Here is an 18,739-nt window from a genome sequence, read left to right as displayed (position 1 = left end):
ATTGGAGCGGGTACGCAAATCTAACATCCTTACAAATTTCCGATTCCCGCCAAGGGAAACTTTTTGTTTTCTATTCCTTGTAGCTCCGTAACTCGCCTTTTAACAGCGTTCACAGCTTAAAAGAATGAAATACCAGAACTGAATTACTCAATTGCTGGTTTCGACTGTCATGACCGGGAAATGGCTGATATTGATAATGGTGGTATAGGGTAATGTTGATGTTGTGGAATTAAAGAACCAATAATACTTCATGCTACGCAAACCGAATCCTTCCATTCGAAAAGCTTCCATTAAATTTCATTTACCATAATGCATGAACGGTTGAAGGTCCGCGTGGCAAAGTCGCAGTAAAAGTGGAGGCTAATTGATAAGTGAATCTCGCATCGTATCATCTCAACTCGAACTTTTCAAACGTCAAACACGGGCCACAATCTACGAAATGCATTTCACGATTAGTAAAAATATAAGTGGCTGTTAAAATCACCACGGCGATATAATACAGTTTCAGCGCAGGACGCCCGCGTAGGCAGCACAAGCTTCACGAAAGCCGTCCCACCGTACGGTCGGGAGGGCGACGCCACTCCTCGCCAGGAGAGCGGCAACAGCGGGGCTGGTGAGACACCTCCGTTGCAGAGATGCAGACTCCTAAACACAACTCTCCAGTTCCAATATCACATGATCGGCCTGTAGCGGTCGAAACACACCGCGCCAGTCCAGCCGATCCTTCGGTAGGCATCTACGTCACAACCAGCACAGCTGCCTGGAGCACCCCCTCCCCTCCCAGTTTGTCAGAATTGCTGTTACGGTCCCAGGAGCACAACACGAAACACATACATACCAGGGCAGAACTATAAGGGCACGAGTCGCGTTAGGAGCTCTGTCACACATCTGGCGCAGTACAAAGAATAACACGGAGTCATGGACTGAACTCAGTCGTCTCTGAGTCGCAGCTGAGTCACGGCAGAGTCACGGCTGAGTCACTCAGAGTCGCCGCTCAGATATCGAGCAGCTCAGAGGCGTCCCGGAGAGTGGCAGCGTCCGTGTTGACCAGAAACATGAGTCGGAACTCCTCGAGCACCGAGAGCTCGACGCTCCACAGTTTCTGCGTGCGGATCAGGTTGTTGAGCACGGTGGCCCGCTCGAGGTCGAGCCAGCGCTGCAGGGCGTCCTCTCCCTCAGTCAGCTCCAGGTCGGCGGGCCCCCAGAGCAGGAACTCTAGGACGGCGCGCGCGCGGCCCAGCGCCGCCGCGTCCTCTCGCAGCAGCAGGTTGGCCAGCAGCTCGAACGCGTTCAGTGAGGGCACGTCGGGCACGCTGACCCCGCGGCCGTCGGTGACCCGCTCCAGCGCGTCCTGGACACCCAGCATCCGCAGCATGACGGCCAGAGCCGCCTGACAGCCGGTCAGCTTCTGGCGGCCCTCGTAGTTGCCGTAGACGGCCACCAGGCGGCTCTGCGGGTCGCCCTCGGCGTCGGCGGCCACCAGCTCGCAGAGGGAGCGGTCGACGAACGTCTGTCCGCGCGCCTGCAGCTGCAGCAGGTGGTGGACCGTCTGCAGCAGCAGCAGACACACCTGCTGCTCCTGCTGCGGCCCGACCACCTCCGGCTGCGCGCAGACCACCTCCCAGAGCGGGCGCACCGTCACCGGCGGCAGCACCCACACCGTCGCTGTAAGAGAGGGAGACACACACAGCGGGGTTAGAGGAATACTAGGAAACACAAACTTGATTCATCTCTTCATCTCGCAAAGTCAATGCAAGTTTTACAAAGTACAAACAATATCTACCAAGGAAACTTCTCCCTGGCCTCGGTATGAAGTAGACTGTAGAGTCTGTAAATATCTCTCCAACAGCTCTCATTTCATGTGAGCTTCTACACATTCCCTTCTGCTCACCCTGCATGGCGGAGGTGTAGGATCCGGTGCTGGCCCGCGGCAGCAGGTGGCCCTGCACCAGGTCACGGAACATGGCCACCGGCGGCAGAGAGGCGGCCGGGGTGGCCGCCGGCTCACTGCTCAGCATCAGCAGTACCGGCTGATCGCGGTGCGTGGCGCGCAGGAACGCTCGCCGGCCGCACGTCACGTGCGTCTCCGGAGACACCTTGAAGTGGGTGAACGCCAGCGCCGGATTGTGCTCGAGCGGCCGCAGTGCGGCCGGCACCGGCCGCCGGCCCGACACCTGGCGGACGGGACGGGAGTTAGAGCGTGATAGATGACGCGAACTATAGTACCGAGATCGGCCATCTGTAGCAGTTACCATCCGCCACTTCAGCATGAGCTTCAGCACGAGCAAAAAATAGCATGGAGATCTTGAATCGTATAGCATAAAAATAGGAAAGTCCTTTTTATGAAAACACAAATGGCAATAAACGAAAAAATCGATGAACAAACGGACGGCAACCGAATCAATATTTATCGGGGAACGGCCCACCACCCGCTGAGGTTCGCATTTCACCCGCCCCCGCCGACTGCGAGCGAGGCTCTCACGTGGCCCACGCACAATTTCTCCGTCTGCTCACGAGTCTGCCGGCGGCGTCCACGATCGACGGAGTCACTCTCACCACCCACCGTCTTCGTAACCAATCCTGCCCATCGTTCACCAGTCCCCAAATACCACGTCTCCTAAATCACCCAGTTCGTATCACCCAGTGTCCCGTCGTCACCCGTTTATCCGGCGTGCCTCTGTCACCGTAAATAAAACACCACCCGTCCCTGCACCAAATGTCATACCTTCCATAGTACTATCTCTCGCTCACCAGTCACTAACACCACTCCTCTGTCTCACCAACCAGCACCCACCATCCCCGTCACTAGACCGATCACCCGTCCACCAATCATCAAACACCACCAGCGCACCACTCAGTCACCACCCACGCCTCAACCCGTCCCCCTCCATCCCCCACTCCTCCCATACCTACCTGATCTAGCAGCTGCAGCAGCGCCTCGTGGTTACTGGCGGTGACGGCGTCGTAGTTTTCCTCCAGGTTCGCATGTACAACCGACGTCTGTTTGCGGAGGCTGACGCGCGACGGCCGCTGACGCGGCAGCTCGGCGTCCGCGCCTGCTGCTGATGCTGATGGTGACGATGATGTGGGAGGGGTGGGTGGCAGCGGCGCCTGGCGACACACAGACGGAGAGATGTCAGATGGGTGGGGCTCATACCGGTGGGATGGATACGAGATAATGTGGAGATCGGTAAATGCCTAAAACAGACACGGGTGACGCCTGGGTTGGACTGATGGGTATGCTAAATATAAATAGCTGTAATTAACTATATAAGATTAGATATAAATAGCATCGTAACACATCCGCTTTGGATAAATACAGATGGTTGATCATTTAGATGATCACATATCGACAGAAGAGACAACTTCCCAAGAAGCTGAGCATAAGCAAATAAGCAGCAAAATATTTAAACGATGACCAATCAGAACAGTGTTAGCACAAGGTCAAAAGTCTAAAAGTGAGAATAACTACGCTTCAGGTAGCGACAGGCAGACAGGACTTGCAATTTGCATTGTCGCGGACGGGAAACGCTGCCGAGGTGGCGATGAAAGCAGATGCATTGGTCACTATGCATCCGCATTTACATGAGGTCATGCTCGTGCTCATCACACTTGCCACGGCTTGCCGGTGTCCATCTCAGCTTTCTTTTGAGATAAAACCAGAAACTGCCCATGCGTTTCGATGGTAAAATAAGACACGTAGCCTATAAACCGAAAAGGTGAGCAAAACACTTCCCGCATTTCTTTTCCATACCCAGGCTTTCTTCGTTTGCGATAAAACCAGAAACCGCCCATGTGTTTCGATGTTAAAATAAGAAACATGGCCCATAAACCGCAAAGGTGAACAAAATGCTTTCCGTATCTCATAACCGTAAACCCGTCTGGCTGAGTATTTTATCTGCTTATATTTTCCGCCGAGCGCCGTATAACGGGGATCATGACCACCCGCCCAAAGAGCACAGCCACGCCCGGTCGTGTCTAGGGGTTCGAGGCGGCCCGGGCGTTCCCACAGCGGGTATATCCGCCCCACCCCGTCCGTGGGAGCCGCTCGTGGCGTCCGGGATGTCCCCGGCAGCTAACGAGACACGACCGAAGTCAGTCCGGTCGCCGGCGGCCGGGGCTGGTGCCTGTCCGGTCACACGAGCCGTACCCGTACTCGTACCTGGTTCGACGGCAGGCCATTGGTGGGAGAGTCCGCCACCGTCGGAGAGGCAGACGACACCTGAGGAGAGAACAAACAGTGGTTATCATAGGCTTAGCGTGACAGTCGTGACATGTGCGGAGCAGCAAATGAAGACTTGGATGTCGAGAACGCACACGATTTCGTTATTAGCGACAACATTATGAGCGTATTTAAGATCACATCAGCCACAGCTTCTCACATTCCAACGTCTTCACAATCGTTACAGTAGTTAAATATCACGTCGCACGCTGGTCCAGATTCACGTAAGACCCGATCAAAAATAATATTTGCCGTTTTCGAATTTACTTATTCCAGGGTTATTTTTCTTTTGTTATGTTCCTGGGGAACCAAGATATGCTTTTAGTTTGGCTCCCGAGCCCTCTGATCAGGAGCAGTGCGCGTTTAAAAGTGAGTGTTTTTTACCCTCTTTGCATGCCGCTTCTCAGCAAGTGACGAGTTGTGCTCGTGTGCTCACCAGTGAACGTTCGTGTCTCCAAGTTTTTGTGGTACCTCCAGTCACCCAAGGATGGCAACTTCCCAACCAAGTGGTCGTTTCCCCTTTTGAGCCAATACTGGGAGAATTCCCTTTGGTTGGAATCACATGTGGTCGTGCGGTCGCTTGTTGTTTGTTCATCGGACGAAATGGTACAGAAGGACAGCAAAGTACAAAATCAAACTCATATCATGTGATACCTACGACATCACTCTTCACTTGGTAGGAAAAGGTTTTGCTACTTTTTGCTACTTTAGCAGTTAATTAGATTTTCCCGTTTCAGATCCACTCAATGAGATGACGTCCCCCACCCGTCGGGAGCTTCTGGAGGCGATGCTGGGAGCCGGTCCCCTGATGTCGGACGAGGCATTGCAAGCTGGTGTCGAGTTCTTGTGTCTTTCGGTTCCTCCTGGACGTGTGCCTGACCGATCTGTCATCCGGGACGTCGTTCTTGATCACCGGAAGAGGATGCATCGACGCTGGGATGCTCCAGGAGTTCGACGGATCTTCGCGAAGATGCTGGACAAACATGCAGTCTGGCTTCTCGAATCTGTTCCAGTGGCGATCCTGGCACCTCCAGCTCCTGGGCAAGACGACCCGATGGATGGCCGCGGACGACCGTCGCAGATGCCGGCTGCCTTCACCCTCGTCTCCTCCCCCACCAGGCGCCGCAACGTGTCCCAGCTGCTCGACCAAGGATTCACCGGCCAGCAGCTGGCGTACGCGGCTCAGATGACTCTGAGGAAGGAGGGGAGGAAAACCGAAGCCGACATCATCAAGAAAGTTATTGCCGCAGACGGCCCGGACCCTACTGTGGTGCAGGCATCGTACCGCGGACCCCCTCCATCGCTTCCGAAAACGCTGTCGGCCGACGAAGCTCTCGTGTTGCTCTTCAACACCAACATGACACGAGCTGCGTACCAAGAGGTCCGTGAGACATCCAAGGACCACGTCGCCGACATCTTCCCGCCGTACAACTTCGTATTGGATGGCTTCTGTCCCCGTGCAGCAGTTGCTTGACCACACGGCGTCAAGGCTGTGCACGCTCCAGGAGTCGGTCATCCAATCGTCGGCAGCTCAAGGCTCCTTGATCCTGACCTCCAAGTACGGGTTTGACGGCGCTACCGGTCAACAAGTCTACCGCCATCGACAATCAACGGACGTCGATGACTCTACCATGTTCCTGGCGAGTATGGTCCCTCTGCGGCTCCGGACCGAGGATGGCCGAGTGATCTGGGCGAACCCGAAGCCAAACTCCACTTTCTTCTGTCGTCCGATCAGCTTCATCTTCGAGAAGGAGTCCAAGGAGTTGACCACCGCCACCTACGTCCAACTCCAGCATGAGGTGGAGTCACTCACGCTGTCAGTCGTCCAACTCACTAACGACGTCACCATCTCCGTCCGCCATGAGATGACGTTGACCATGATTGACGGCAAGGTCCACAACGCCATCCAGGGCATCCGGTCGCAACAGGTCTGCAGCATCTGCCGGGCCAAGCCTACGGAGATGAACAACATCGACGGAGTCCTGGCCCGGCCCATTGCAGGAGACCGGACTCAGCACGGAATCTCCACTCTCCACTGCTGGATCCGGTCGATGGAGATGTTCCTTCACATCGCGTACCGACTCCCGTTCTGCGAGTGGCAGGCCCGTGGAGAGGAGAAGCAGCGGATCGTCAAGGAACAGAAGCAGCGGATCCAGACCGAGTTTCGTCAGCGTTTGGGGCTCCTGATCGACCAGCCCCTTCCTGGCGGAGCTGGAACGACCAACGACGGCAACTCGGCCCGCCGCTTCTTCTTGGAGCACGAAACGTCTGCGGACATCCTGGGCCTTGATTCCACCCTGATCCGCCGCTTCAGCTACCTCCTCCGCGCTGCGTCCTCCAACTTCCACCTCGACGAAGAGCGGTTCGGCGTGTACGCGGTTGAGACGGCCAGGATATTGGTCAGTCAGTATGGGTGGTTCAGGATGCCCCAGTCGGTCCACAAGCTCCTGATCCATGCTCCCACTGTCTCCGCCTGCATGCTCCTTCCCCTGGGGGCGATGTCAGAAGAAGCCCAAGAAGCCAGGAACAAGGACTTCAAGGCAATCCGGGAGCACCATTCGCGCCAGATGTCCCGGGTTCAGTCCAACACCGACCTGGTCCACCGGCTTCTTGAGACTTCCGACCCCTTGATCAGCCCCCTCCGGATGCGGAAGCTGAAGACTCCGACGACCACGGCCACGGACCAGTTTCCTTCAGAGGTCCTGGCCCTCCTTCGGGCTCCATCGGTGAAGCTGTAGAGCCTGGGTGGTGGTGGTGGTGGTTGTCTTGCTGGTCGCGGGGATGAGCTTTCAGTGTGTGTTATGATGGGGAGGGAGGCATAAAGTTGCCAACTTTCAGTGTGTGTTATGATGTGACATATAAACAGTTTTGTTACAAATCAGTGTGTTTGTTAAAGCTGGCCAACTAAAATCACTCGTTATTTTCGGTTTCTGAGGTAAAATGTAGAAATTCGGTCATGTTTATGCTTATAGATCCTTTTCATGTGGACTTGAACTCAGTTCACTCAAAAATTATTTTTGATCGACTTCTTCGTGAATCTGGACCAGTGTGCGTCGTTGCAAACCATACAAGAACTACACTTATCCCTCAGAAGGTCACGGTTTAAACGTTACGGTTCGTGAACCAGGCTTTAGCTTTGCCGGTAAATGCCGTAAGGTATCATAAATTTATTCCACGACTATCCTAGAAGGATGCATGCTAAAAAACGGCTCGGGTGTGCGGAACACTGGCACTTTGTGCTCCTTACACTCCAGTCTGGGTACTTTGACTCAAAGACCACCGCAAATGCCTCTGATATCCGTCATGCATAGTCGAATCTGAATCGCGTGATGGTGAATACAGCTAGAAGAGATTTGGGCCGACATCACGAAAGAGGAACAAGGTTAAAGATCACACTGCTTCAAGGCCAAACGGGGCGAGGAGATGAGAGTGAGACGTGACGTGACTTGGTCTGCTTTGATCTGTTACAGCGCATCACAAACAAAACACACTGCACCGCTCAGTAAACGCGATATAGCTGCATCGATATCGCACCCAGCCTCACAAAGACTGACGAAGGTAGCTGTCACAGCTCACGGTCTGTAAATCACAGCACCTGCGCAGCAAGCCTTAGCCGACAGATGCTCGCAACTTTGCACAACAGCTGATCAAACACGAAATACTCTGCGCACAAAACACACGCAGAGGAGCCTTGTTCAACGTTCAGACAAGGCCGTCACACGAGCCACTGTGTCAATAGAAAAGGCAATAAGCCAGCAATCAGCGGCAAACAGAGGGAATGCGGTCAAATGACTCACAAAGCGCGGCACACAGCACGGCACACGTCACAACGCACACGCTGGCGAAAGCACGCTCACGGAGCTCACGCATCCACATACGTACTAACCTACAATCACGCATCGAGTCGCTCCAATCGGTACACCCACACTGAAAACAAACCTACGCACCGGTATACTAACCGGCCTCGCAGCTACGTGTGCGTTACATAACTACAAACACCCGCGGCGCACGCACCCCATGCGTTTCCTCATGCATTCCGCCTCCTTCGAGTGGCGGGCTCAATTCGCCCGGCGTCTATTGACAATGCCATTGAGAAGGCGTTGACAAGGTATGCGTCAACATACGCTGATAAAGCCTGACAAACGGCGCACGATAGGTGCCCCCAGCGGACACGCCATATTTCTCCGTACGACGTTAGTCAGAGGCATTCGCATATTCCGTCCCTCCCTTGCTGCGTTTTAAGTGTTTCCTGGCCACGACCCACACATGAGTCAGCTCCGAGCGGTGGCCTGTAGCAGTGACACATCTCTAAGCTCACCTGAGGAGACTCGGGGGCCGTCTCTGTCGTCTCGTCCGTCTCAAAGGCCACCCTCAGCCGGGGCGTCTCGCTCCGCACGGAGCCGCCCCGGTCCGGCTTTCGAGGCGTCAGACCAGCCCGGTTCGTCCCTGAGGGAGAGAGGGAAGAGAGGGAGAGAGTCAGAGGGAGGGTAGAGTGGGCGTCGGCAGGGGTGGAGTCACAGCCAACGCAGTCCTGTCAATCAGGATTACCCTAGTCAATAGAGAGGCAAATGGTCAGCTAAGGACTGTTGACCATGCAGGGTGACAGGTCCACGCCGATGAAATCAGGCGTCCAGAGGCCCTCTTCCATCAGAAGTAGGTCAATCAGCACCGCACACTCTGACGCCCTCCGTTATGGGTTTCGTTCCGTGGGCGCTGTCGGCAGCCTGGCTTCAAACACGTCCCGGAAAGCTGCCACCGTCAGCTCCACCCACCCGTATCATTGTCACATCAGCGGCTCATTTCCGGCCAGGTGTCGGGGGGGGGGGGGGGGGGGGCTCCGCCGCATCATATGGTCAAACCGCGACGACGTCAAGCGGAGGAGCGGGAGCTTGTATTGAGGATAACCCGGAACACAGGCGAGGCGCAGAGCCACCTGAGTCATGACAATACCGAACAACTAACGGTCAGAGCTCGGGTCAGCGCGCTCCCGATCAACAATACCGGATCAACGACCGAGATAATCAATTATAAATCCACAATAGAAACAACAACGGACCGCCGCCAGGCCAGCTACGGCCAGGAACAACGCACCTCATGCTGGCGAAAACGCGGCATGAGATCATATACCCAGCAGCCGAGCAAGAACAGTGGACATCTCGCTAATGTTACAACTAGACAAAACGTCGTCCTGTCTGAAGCCTGGGCTCGTCTCCTCGGCTTGACATACACGGCCAGACGAGGCCACGGCCAAGTAAGGCTGCCCGTACCGGTGTCACGCCCATTGTCCCCGGCGACATCCGTACGCCGCTGACACTGTACCGACCCGACAGCACATCGCCCACGCCAGGCTGTGACGCCATAGGCCCGAAGTCGAGGTTACGTGGTTTGGGAGACGCCCACCCGCCCACAGGGAGTCCGCAGACGGCCACGGCGGAACGAAGAGGAGAGGAGAGGTTGGGTACGGTTTGGGGTCACAGAACGGTACAGAAGATGGAGAGAGGTGCTGTTCGCACTAACTGACGGTTGGTGAAATATCAAATATTTGATCCAGTAACCAACAAATAGGCATGACTAAAACACCACTGAGTATATGTATCTCAAAACAGCCTTCTTTCAGTCCGTTTCGAAGCGCGCGGACCATGGTCGCGCGGGGGCAGCGGAGGCCCGTCCCGGTCTGGCCGGAGCTGGATTCCAGATGTCAGGCCGGGCGGGCCCGCTGCCCATATTAGCCGAGGCTTATTTAGCCGGGACGGCGAGTGGAGGCGTATGCAGGGAGTTGTCCCTGAGAGATCTACACGCAGATAGCGCCACTAATGCCGGGCTGCTCACTGACGACCATGACGTGGTAAGGCCACTACCTCAGTGGGTTAGCGTAACCACTTGGCTCTGAACTGCGGCGCAGCTGTTTTGGTAACAACTGGTGGTGCCGACATCTGCTTACAAGACAACCTTCAGCGAACAAACTACGAAGATTAGCGGTACAAAAACTACATATCTGAAAAAATAGCTGCTTTTATCGAACAAGCAGAAAAATTACCTTGCGAGTTATTCCACTAAAAATTTAGTCAGTTTCCCTTGAGTATTTCTTGGGATAGGGATAGTGGATATCAAAGCTATCGTAGTGGAAATCAATGATATCTAAAATATCAAATCAATTCAAAACTAATTACGACTGAACGTTCCACTGACATTCCGTAGCTACCGAAGCACCATTCGTGGTTACAGCTGAAGAAAACTGAATCATTAATTACGTGTCTGTTCACAAATGCACGACATTGCGGCTCCGCGCCCAAGACGGAATTAAAATCAGTCTAATCGTGAGAAGTGATAACGGATGTCGTCTGTGTTTATCCAGCAGTGCACGTTAATTGAGCACGGTGACTCAATGACGGCGACCACGTCTTTGTGACTAGGCCAGGAGCACCAACCCAGGTCCGGCAGACTGAATGTAGGGACACAATAATGGGCATTGGTCCCAATAAACACAGAGATAGATTCAATTGATTGGTGCAGTTGCAATGCTGAATCGTTTGCAAACAGCAGCCAATTCAGTACAGGGGAAATCAAACAATGAAGCGAGGGAAGGAGAGAGGGGGTGAGAGAGAAAAATGAGATAGAGAGAATGGGAAAAAGAGAGAGAGAGAGAGAGAGAGAGAGAGAGAGAGAGAGAGAGAGAGGGAGAGCGAAAAAGAGAAAGAGATGAGGAAGAGAGGAAAGAGGGGATGAACGGACAGAGCCTGAGGGGAAAATAAAGAGATCAAATATGTGAAATCTAACGGGTGTCGACCAGAGGACAAACCCAGTACGGTAGGAGAAACGGAGAGATTCCCGGCCCGGCCCGCCTGTCCATCCCGCTGGAGAGGCCGACCCAGACAGACAACGGGAACACCGGACTGGCCAGCGGTGACGTCATGTCCCCGGTGGCACGACCGGCCAATGAAACACTGATCAACGACAACAGGCGGCTCAATGGGACCGGCTCATGAACGATCCACCGGCAGACGCGCCCGGCGGATGGGCGACAGCCGACAGATGATATTGGTGTCGGATGAGCTCAGCACGAGGTCACCTTGGGGTTCACGGGGTCAAATTGAGGTGACACAGGGGTCACAAAATTCATGGACGTCATCCGGTGGTTGGGACGCCGGCGTATTAGTCAACTTTGAGGTCAACAGGTCAATAACAGTCGCTCCAACATACCCTCTGAGGTGCACTCAGTTGACACGGGGTCACCCGACTCCCCACATACCTTCAGTCTCAGCTGCCCCCATCTCCCAGAGATCACAACACCCACCAGATGCCCCTATCCCCCTCACGTGTCCTCTGAGATATCCCCATGCCTCTCTAATACTCATACCCCTCCCATATCCCTCTCCCTTAGGCCACTTACCGAGGTTGGCGTACTCAGTCTCGCGCGGCGCCGTCACCCGGTCGGCGGCGGCCTGCAGGGGCGGCGGGGGCCGCGTCGGCGGCGACAGCAGCACCGTCGCCGCCGACACCTCCGACTGGTCGATGGAGGAGGTGCGGCGCGGCGGCGGCGGCGGCTTCGGACGACCTGGGGAAGGAGACAGGGCCAGGTCAGCGGCGCGTGCGGCGGGGAACAGTGCACACTGGGCCGATCGCCAGGTCCAGCACGACGTGAGTAAAAAAATCGAACTTTGTGGATGTGCAATGAAACCTATACCAATTTGTTCAAAAATGATCATACTACATTGCTGTGGTCTTTGTTTTCCAACACAATAGCTATTTCATGGCGAAAACTCAGCTTAAACACGAACTTCGGAATCGTTTGGAACGAACTCGTCCCCCGCACTCATCGACAACGTATCTTTGATCCACGAAAACAATCACAATTTGAGGAGGAATTCCACATTTATATACATCAAACGATAGCTCCGGGTCTTAAGAACACACATAACCACATGGAAATGGCGAACTCTCACTTGGTTATGATGTATTGGCACCGCAAAGATGTAAAGACGAAAATATAATTTCACATAATTGATGTCACACACAAATAGACTTTTAAAAAAAGTACCGCAGAGTACCGCTTCGAAAATCTCGCTACATGTCACTAATTCATTGCACTACAAGATCCAACAGTCATTTTTTGCGACTTTTTGCGACTTTGGATGTAGCAGCCAAACATCAACCCGCGCCGGACCGGTGCTCGGCGTCAAACGCGCCGGGCCGGGAGGTGTTGATTGAACACTCCACTTCTAACTCGGCTCTTGGGCCACATAGCGACACGTAGTAAGTGGCACTCGAAAGAGCGCCCGAAATTCCAGATGGAGTAATTAGTCATTTCTAGGTCAGGTCAAAGGTCACGTCACCAGAGGTCATCAAAGGTAAAATGTTGCATATATCAACATTTCTCGAAAACCTCGGGGACCAATAGAACTACATCGTCGCGGAAAAGTGCATTCAATTGCTCTTTTAGCGGTCTTTCTGAAATAAGCCCTCAGATTTGGCTTAACCCTCGCCCCTAGTGGTGTTTTTCCAGCCGCGAACGTATAGAAGGGGTCCGTTGGACCCCCCCGCCGTTTCGCCCCTGATCGAGCTAGAGCTTCGCGGAAAAGACGAGCGTGTTGCCCGTGACAAGAGGAAGCTGATAGTACCCAATTGTAAGGTCCTTAAATCACGTCTCATGCAACATGACCTGATGTTCCTTTACGGTGTGTTTCACGGCCACATTGACTGTCCTCAGCTGCTACATCAGTTTCAGCTGTCGACACCTGTCAGACGCAACAGGTCCCACGTCCGTGAAGTTAGCGTCGTATTCCGCGACGGATTCAGCGTCGAGTCCGAATTTCAACTAAACCCAACCTATCCGATGCAGTTTGGGACGCTGATTCCGAATATCGTATTCATTTCAAATTTCAAGGTCATCTTCAAGGTCAAATCACGGATTGAAATTGAGACCCCGATTTTTCCTACACCGATCGTCCGATCCGATTTCTGAAGGTCGCATTCGAAAGCTAGGGTCAGAATCTCGAATTCCCTAATATATACCTTATTAAAAATATTTGACCTTCAAGGTCAAATCACGGATTGAAATTTTGAGTCCCCCTATTTTTTCTACAACGATCGTCCGATCCAATTTCTGATGGTCGCATTCGATAGCTAGGGTCAAAATCTCGAGTTCCCTAATATATACCTTATTAAAAATATTTGACCTTAAAGGTCAAATCACGGATTGAAATTTTGAGTCCCCCTATTTTTTCTACACCGATCGTCCGATCCAATTTCTGATGGTCGCAATCGATAGCTAGGGTCAGAAACTCGAGTTCCCTAATATATACCTTATTAGAAATATTTGACCTTAAAGGTCAAATCACGGATTGAATTTTTGAGTCCCCCAATTTTTTCAACACCGATCGTCCGATCCGATTTCTGATGGTCGCATTCTATAGCTAGGGTCAGAATCTCGAGTTCCCTAATATATACCTTATTAAAAATATTTGACCTTAAAGGTCAAATCACGGATTGAAATTTTGAGTCCCCCTATTTTTTCTACACCGATCGTCCGATCCAATTTCTGATGGTCGCAATCGATAGCTAGGGTCAGAAACTCGAGTTCCCTTATATATACCTTATTAAAAATATTTGACCTTAAAGGTCAAATCACGGATTGAATTTTTTTGACCTTAAAGGTCAAATCACGGATTGAAATTTTGAGTCCCCCTATTTTTTCTACACCGATCGTCCGATCCAATTTCTGATGGTCGCAATCGATAGCTAGGGTCAGAAACTCGAGTTCCCTATTATATACCTTATTAAAAATATTTGACCTTAAAGGTCAAATCACGGATTGAATTTTTGAGTCCCCCAATTTTTTCAACACCGATCGTCCGATCCGATTTCTGATGGTCGCATTCGATAGCTAGGGTCAGAATCTCGAGTTCCCTAATATATACCTTATTAAAAATATTTGACCTTAACCCGGCACCGCCTGGGCTATTTCCGTACCCACATCAGCCTGGGGGGGGGGGTCGGATCCGACCCCCCCCCCCCTGTTATCTCGAGAACCAATGGTCGTATCGAGCCCCGCGAGGCGGCGTTCGAAAGGTCTCTACGAGACCTTCCCAAATCACTCTTAAGATTTTAAGATTGAGGTCAACTTTCGGGTCAAGGTCAGGTCAAAGGTCAAATTCAGGGGTTTTGCATGATTAGGCTTACGGACAGCGGAATCGATAGCTGCTGCTCGAAACTCACCACAAATGACCTCAAAGACATAGTGAAGGTACCATGTGCGTATAGGGGTCATACTAAGTACGGGTCAAGGTCAGGTCAGGTCACGAAAGGTCACGGTTTTCACTTTCTGCTACATGGGCGTGCGACACATGTTTTATGGCTTATTTTTCACGCCAAATCCGATGGTAATGGTTATATGTGACCCCAAGTCACTGTGCTGGTGATAAGTGTGCATTGAAAGCATAAAAAATCGTTTATACCATACATAACTAAACGAGGGCTAAGAAAAAAAGTCAATTTTTAAACTTTTTATTTTTGACATAAAAATGCACTTTTCTAGACGAGCTTTGTCCCAGGAATCTAGTTTTCACATGCGATGTTCAGAAGTGCCTCTAATTCGCGAAAATGCTTATGACGTCACCATGCCCTATGCATGTTGGAGTTATTTTTTACAATTTGGGGGTCAAAAATCAAGATAGAAAGTTGAAATTTGGGACATCTAATGTTCTAATAGAGCTCTATAACATATATTCCGGTTTTTTGGAAATTCTCAAAATTTTGGATTTTATAAGCTGTTTTCCAAAAAATTTAGTTTTTTGAATTTTTAGGGGTGAAAAACGCATTTTATGGACAATCCGAGATAGCCATTTTAAAGAACTCGTTGAGCTGCGTCTTTTCATGTCCTTAATTTGCAATTTGCTTAAAACCTCGATTTTTGGCGATTTTTTTAAACATTTACCATTTTTTGACTGAAAACGCCATGTAGTTACATCACTAAAATCGGTATATCTCAGAAATTTTTGAATTTTTTTTTCTTAAAAATTGCACAGGAGACGTCAAATTGATGGGGGAGAAGGTATGCGAAGTTTCAAGTTGATAGCGCAAGCGGTTCATGAGTTATTCAAGAAAAACGGAGGGGGGGGGGTCGGATCCGACCCCCCCCCCAGGCGGTCGCGGGTTAAAGGTCAAATCACGGATATTCAACCTTAAAGGTCAAATCACGGATTGAAATTTTGAGTCCCCCGATTTTTTCTACACCGATCGTCCGATCCAATTTCTGATGGTCGCATTCGATAGCTAGGGTCAAAATCTCGAGTTCCCTAATATATACCTTATTAAAAATATTTGACCTTAAAGGTCAAATCACGGATTGAAATTTTGAGTCCCCCTATTTTTTCTACACCGATCGTCCGATCCAATTTCTGATGGTCGCAATCGATAGCTAGGGTCAGAAACTCGAGTTCCCTAATATATACCTTATTAAAAATATTTGACCTTCAAGGTCAAATCACGGATTGAAATTTTGAGTCCCCCTATTTTTTCTACACCGATCGTCCGATCCAATTTCTGATGGTCGCATTCGATAGCTAGGGTCAAAATCTCGAGTTCCCTTATATATACCTTATTAAAAATATTTGACCTTCAAGGTCAAATCACGGATTGAAATTTTGAGTCCCCTATTTTTTCTACACCGATCGTCCGATCCGATTTCTGATGGTCGCATTCTATAGCTAGGGTCAGAAATACGAGTTCCCTAATATATACCTTATTAAAAATATTTGACCTTAAAGGTCAAATCACGGATATTCAACCTTAAAGGTCAAATCACGGATTGAAATTTTGAGTCCCCCGATTTTTTCTACACCGATCGTCTGATCCAATTTCTGATGGTCGCATTCGATAGCTAGGGTCAAAATCTCGAGTTCCCTAATATATACCTTATTAAAAATATTTGACCTTAAAGGTCAAATCACGGATTGAAATTTTGAGTCCCCCTATTTTTTCTACACCGATCGTCCGATCCAATTTCTGATGGTCGCAATCGATAGCTAGGGTCAGAAACTCGAGTTCCCTAATATAAACCTTATTAAAAATATTTGACCTTAAAGGTCAAATCACGGATTGAATTTTTGAGTCCCCCAATTTTTTCAACACCGATCGTCCGATCCGATTTCTGATGGTCGCATTCGATAGCTAGGGTCAGAATCTCGAGTTCCCTAATATATACCTTATTAAAAATATTTGACCTTAAAGGTCAAATCACGGATATTCAACCTTCAAGGTCAAATCACGGATTGAAATTTTGAGTCCCCCTATTTTTTCTACACCGATCGTCCGATCCAATTTCTGATGGTCGCATTCGATAGCTAGGGTCAAAATCTCGAGTTCCCTAATATATACCTTATTAAAAATATTTGACCTTAAAGGTCAAATCACGGATTGAAGTTTTGAGTCCCCCTATTTTTTCTACACCGATCGTCCGATCCAATTTCTGATGGTCGCAATCGATAGCTAGGGTCAGAAACTCGAGTTCCCTAATATATACCTTATTAAAAATATTTGACCTTAAAGGTCAAATCACGGAATGAATTTTTGAGACCTCCAAGTTTATCAACACCGATCGTCCGATCCGATTTCTGATGGTCGCATTCTATAGCTAGGGTCAGAATCTCGAGTTCCCTAATATATACCTTATTAAAAATATTTGACCTTAAAGGTCAAATCACGGATTGAAATTTTGAGTCCCCCTATTTTTTCTACACCGATCGTCCGATCCAATTTCTGATGGTCGCATTCGATAGCTAGGGTCAAAATCTCGAGTTCCCTAATATATACCTTATTAAAAATATTTGACCTTAAAGGTCAAATCACGGATTGAAATTTTGAGTCCCCTATTTTTTCTACACCGATCGTCCGATCCAATTTCTGATGGTCGCAATCGATAGCTAGGGTCAGAAACTCGAGTTCCCTATTATATACCTTATTAGAAATATTTGACCTTAAAGGTCAAATCACGGAATGAATTTTTGAGTCCCCCAATTTTTTCAACACCGATCGTCCGATCCGATTTCTGATGGTCGCATTCTATAGCTAGGGTCAGAATCTCGAGTTCCCTAAAATATACCTTATTAAAAATATTTGACCTTAAAGGTCAAATCATGGATTGAAATTTTGAGTCCCCTATTTTTTCTACACCGATCGTCCGATCCGATTTCTGATGGTCGCATTCTATAGCTAGGGTCAGAATCTCGAGTTCCCTAATATATACCTTATTAAAAATATTTGACCTTAAAGGTCAAATCACGGATATTCAACCTTAAAGGTCAAATCACGGATTGAAATTTTGAGTCCCCCGATTTTTTTCTACACCGATCGTCTGATCCAATTTCTGATGGTCGCATTCGATAGCTAGGGTCAAAATCTCGAGTTCCCTAATATATACCTTATTAAAAATATTTGACCTTAAAGGTCAAATCACGGATTGAAATTTTGAGTCCCCCTATTTTTTCTACACCGATCGTCCGATCCAATTTCTGATGGTCGCAATCGATAGCTAGGGTCAGAAACTCGAGTTCCCTAATATAAACCTTATTAAAAATATTTGACCTTAAAGGTCAAATCACGGATTGAATTTTTGAGTCCCCCAATTTTTTCAACACCGATCGTCCGATCCGATTTCTGATGGTCGCATTCGATAGCTAGGGTCAGAATCTCGAGTTCCCTAATATATACCTTATTAAAAATATTTGACCTTAAAGGTCAAATCACGGATATTCAACCTTCAAGGTCAAATCACGGATTGAAATTTTGAGTCCCCCTATTTTTTCTACACCGATCGTCCGATCCAATTTCTGATGGTCGCATCCGATAGCTAGGGTCAAAATCTCGAGTTCCCTAATATATACCTTATTAAAAATATTTGACCTTAAAGGTCAAATCACGGATTGAAGTTTTGAGTCCCCCTATTTTTTCTACACCGATCGTCCGATCCAATTTCTGATGGTCGCAATCGATAGCTAGGGTCAAAAACTCGAGTTCCCTAATATATACCTTATTAAAAATATTTGACCTTAAAGGTCAAATCACGGAATGAATTTTTGAGTCCCCCAATTTTATCAACACCGATCGTCCGATCCGATTTCTGATGGTCGCATTCTATAGCTAGGGTCAGAATCTCGAGTTCCCTAATATATACCTTATTAAAAATATTTGACCTTAAAGGTCAAATCACGGATTGAAATTTTGAGTCCCCCTATTTTTTCTACACCGATCGTCCGATCCAATTTCTGATGGTCGCATTCGATAGCTAGGGTCAAAATCTCGAGTTCCCTAATATATACCTTATTAAAAATATTTGACCTTAAAGGTCAAATCACGGATTGAAGTTTTGAGTCCCCCTATTTTTTCTACACCGATCGTCCGATCCAATTTCTGATGGTCGCAATCGATAGCTAGGGTCAGAAACTCGAGTTCCCTATTATATACCTTATTAAAAATATTTGACCTTAAAGGTCAAATCACGGAATGAATTTTTGAGTCCCC

At 49.5% G+C, this 18,739-nt stretch overlaps 1 protein-coding gene across 1 annotated transcript in view; it reads right to left on the bottom strand.

The window, feature by feature from the left end:
- Positions 1–426: 426 nt before the first annotated feature.
- The window catches only part of LOC122381641, a 62,182-nt gene continuing 43,869 nt past the window's right edge, over positions 427–18,739 (bottom strand). Inside the window, exons 4-9 of the mRNA XM_043366053.1 lie at positions 11,613–11,777; positions 8,541–8,668; positions 4,163–4,222; positions 2,914–3,111; positions 1,892–2,174; positions 427–1,665 (exon numbers count right to left, since the gene is read on the bottom strand). Of these exons, the coding sequence (XP_043221988.1) occupies positions 995–1,665; positions 1,892–2,174; positions 2,914–3,111; positions 4,163–4,222; positions 8,541–8,668; positions 11,613–11,777 (1,505 nt within the window). The 3' untranslated portion in view covers positions 427–994. The remainder of the gene's footprint in view (positions 1,666–1,891; positions 2,175–2,913; positions 3,112–4,162; positions 4,223–8,540; positions 8,669–11,612; positions 11,778–18,739) is intronic.

Source organism: Amphibalanus amphitrite, unplaced genomic scaffold, assembly GCF_019059575.1.
Source record: "Amphibalanus amphitrite isolate SeventyFive unplaced genomic scaffold, NRLGWU_Aamphi_draft 000124F_arrow, whole genome shotgun sequence".
Taxonomy (NCBI): domain Eukaryota; kingdom Metazoa; phylum Arthropoda; class Thecostraca; order Balanomorpha; family Balanidae; genus Amphibalanus; species Amphibalanus amphitrite.
The sequence above is the reverse complement of the archived record's forward strand: the minus strand, read 5'-3'. Positions and strand labels throughout refer to the sequence as shown.